The sequence below is a fragment of the Thermobia domestica genome, chromosome 8 (genome assembly GCF_964235325.1).
Source record: "Thermobia domestica chromosome 8, izTheDome1.hap1.1, whole genome shotgun sequence".
Classification (NCBI taxonomy): Eukaryota; Metazoa; Arthropoda; class Insecta; order Zygentoma; family Lepismatidae; genus Thermobia; species Thermobia domestica.
In genome coordinates, this window is record NC_137461.1 from 295,038,007 (window position 1) to 295,040,622 (window position 2,616).

Genomic DNA, 2,616 nt, shown 5'->3' on the forward strand with positions numbered 1-2,616 from the left:
ATGAGATGTGGAGAAAGTGTTGCCAAAGTCGGACTCCTCTTATGATTAAGTTTATGCATTGAAATATTAAGATACAGTATTGAGGGATACAAAAGAGTAATGTATTAAAACTCGCTAATTCAATACAACGATATTTATTATGAAGAATGTGGTTTAACAACCGACAAGCACAAAGATCTCTATATTTTCTGTTTTCAGGATTGATCCTCTTGTGGTTTTAACATTCTAAGGATTCGGAAATAACGTTTCCTTTGTTACTTAACGACAAAAGTCACAAATATAGATCTCCTGGTCGTTGAAAGTACATTCTTCATGTGCCCACAAACCACACACTGCACATTGATTCCACAATTCGTTTCTGCAGTCCATGGAAAATTTCTCACCACCAAACAAGCAGTCAGTATCGTCTTCAGTTGGATCACCTGGAATATCGAGATCGGAATGTCCACTATGCAATGACGCAATATCTTCATTGCCTGAAGTCGCATCTTCTTCATCATCATTTTCGTTCGTGTTTCCTTTCTGATGTTTCCTTTCTTTTCTTTGTCCTTTACGTTTAGCTTGTTTACATTTATTCCCCATTGTCCTCTCCAAGGACTGCATTAGCTCCCGTTTGTATGGTGAAGATGTCATCACTGCAGATGAAGTTGCCTTCCTACCTCTTGTTGAAGTTGTCTTCTTAATTCTGGACATTGGACTGATGTCCATTGGACCCACCTCATAACATACAGGGGCAGTCGAAGGGCCAGGCTGACCAATCGTGGGTAGGGTTGGAGAAGTGGAGATTACATTCTGGTGAAGAGTGCTCATTGCTGGAGGAGAAACCTTTTCCACATCAGATACGGTAGATATGGTGTTTGTGTCTTCCCTATGCTGGGCATCTGCGGAGGCAGGAATGAACTCTGAGTCCTGGAAAACATTCCTGTTCACGGGGTAAAGGCCGGTGCAGCGAAACCCATTCATTGCAATCTCTGCTGTTTGGCACTTGATGTACGCTTTACCGAAGAGCTCCATAACATCAAAAGCTGTTATAGATCTCTGGTTTTCTCAAAGCCGAACACGCACTTCTTTACTATAACAATCTTTGAGCGGAGACATGAAAATCGGATCGAGGGGCTGCATTTTGTGGGTTGAATGGGGTGGTAGCAATATGATTGTGATGTGGTTATCTCTAGCAAGCTCAATGATGTCGATATTCCGAGTATGGCTGGAATGCCCATCTAGTAAGAGCATTACTGGTTCCTCTTCAGATGGTTCAGTTCGGCTAATGAAACTCTTCAACCATTCAGTGAATATACGAGATTGAATCCAACCAGACGGATGCACAGTAACAATCGTTCCAGGAGGCTTCCCTATTTCTAGAGCTGCACTCATATTCCTACGCGGAAATATCACATGCGGAGGGACAAAACTGCCGGCTGCGCTCATTGACACTATGATGGTAATCAAGGAACCTCTCTCCATTGAGGTGACGGCTCCAATCTGACGTTTGCCTATCAATCCAGTGAGGTGAGCAACTTTGCTTTGTACAATTGACAAACCGGTCTCGTCAACGTTCCAAATGCGATCAAGTGTGTAGTGTTTTTCTCTAGCTCTTGTGTGTAGTTGTCAAAAATTTTACAAACGTTCTCTTTTGTATAACCAATGATGTTTCAACTGGTTTTCACACTGCTAACTATGCCTTGTGTCAGTTTTAGCCAGAAAACTCGGAAAAAGTTTTAGCCATTTCGGACCGCAACCATGATCTTTAAATGGATGAACCAGGCTATTCCTAATTGCTTAAATTCAAAGCCATTCTTTGCAAGTTGGCCCGTGTCAAACCAAAGAAAACGTTCTCCATCACAAGACAATACTCAACCAACTTTTGTTCAATTTCGGGGCCAAGTACTGTACGCCTTCCCATTTTTGTGTGAGCTGCTTTCTTTGGGCTTCCATATTTTTCTTTTGAAAGTCTTATCAACGTTGTTTTTTGGTACTTTGAATATCTTGGCTGCTTTTTTCCAACCCATTGTCTTCTTTCTAACTGCCTTAATTGCATTCTCCATTTGTTCGGGATCATGTCCTCTTCGACGAGCAGGGTCGTTTCTATGGGACATCTGAAACAATGTATATTGTGGCTTCCTTAAGCAATAGGAACTCTATTTGACTTACAAACGAAACATTTTAATATTTCAGGGGCTCCGACTTTGGCCAGTACATGGGGGTCCTACTTAGGACACTTTGCTCCTTATCGTGTTTTCCTATAATCCTAAAATTAAGCAAATGAACCAACAAACCTTTACCATATTTTCAAAGTACAGTATTTGCCAATAAAGAAAAAAAACAATATTGTGACTTACCCTCTAGTAAGTAACGAACTTCGCACTTTTATAAACACCTACACAAACATTCACTCAGTCTATAACTAATAATGACGCAACTACGCCGCTTCTCGTGACGATTTGGTGTTGCCATTTTTATAGCGCAATAATTTCTCAGTGTTCTACACGTTCAACCTTGAACCATTAGGCGGCAGGGATTACAAGACGAAATAACACGGGGGTCCGACTTATGGACCAGGGTCCGGGTTTGGTCACTTTTATCTACGTGTCTGTCTTTACAGGTATTTCTTTACCT

The 2,616-nt window shown here is 41.3% G+C and overlaps 1 protein-coding gene across 1 annotated transcript; it reads right to left on the bottom strand.

Annotated features, from left to right (window-relative positions):
* Window positions 1-1,047: 1,047 nt before the first annotated feature.
* Window positions 1,048-1,464, bottom strand: LOC145692616 (uncharacterized). Its single transcript, XM_081767938.1, has one exon. The coding sequence runs from the start codon at window positions 1,462-1,464 to the stop codon at window positions 1,048-1,050; it is 417 nt and encodes a 138-aa protein (XP_081624064.1).
* Between the last annotated feature and the right edge of the window lie 1,152 nt (window positions 1,465-2,616).

Excerpts from the sequence above, each read along its gene's own strand:
- LOC145692616 (XM_081767938.1), bottom strand. The coding sequence starts at position 1,464 with ATGGAGAGAGGTTCCTTGATTACCATCATAGTGTCAATGAGCGCAGCC.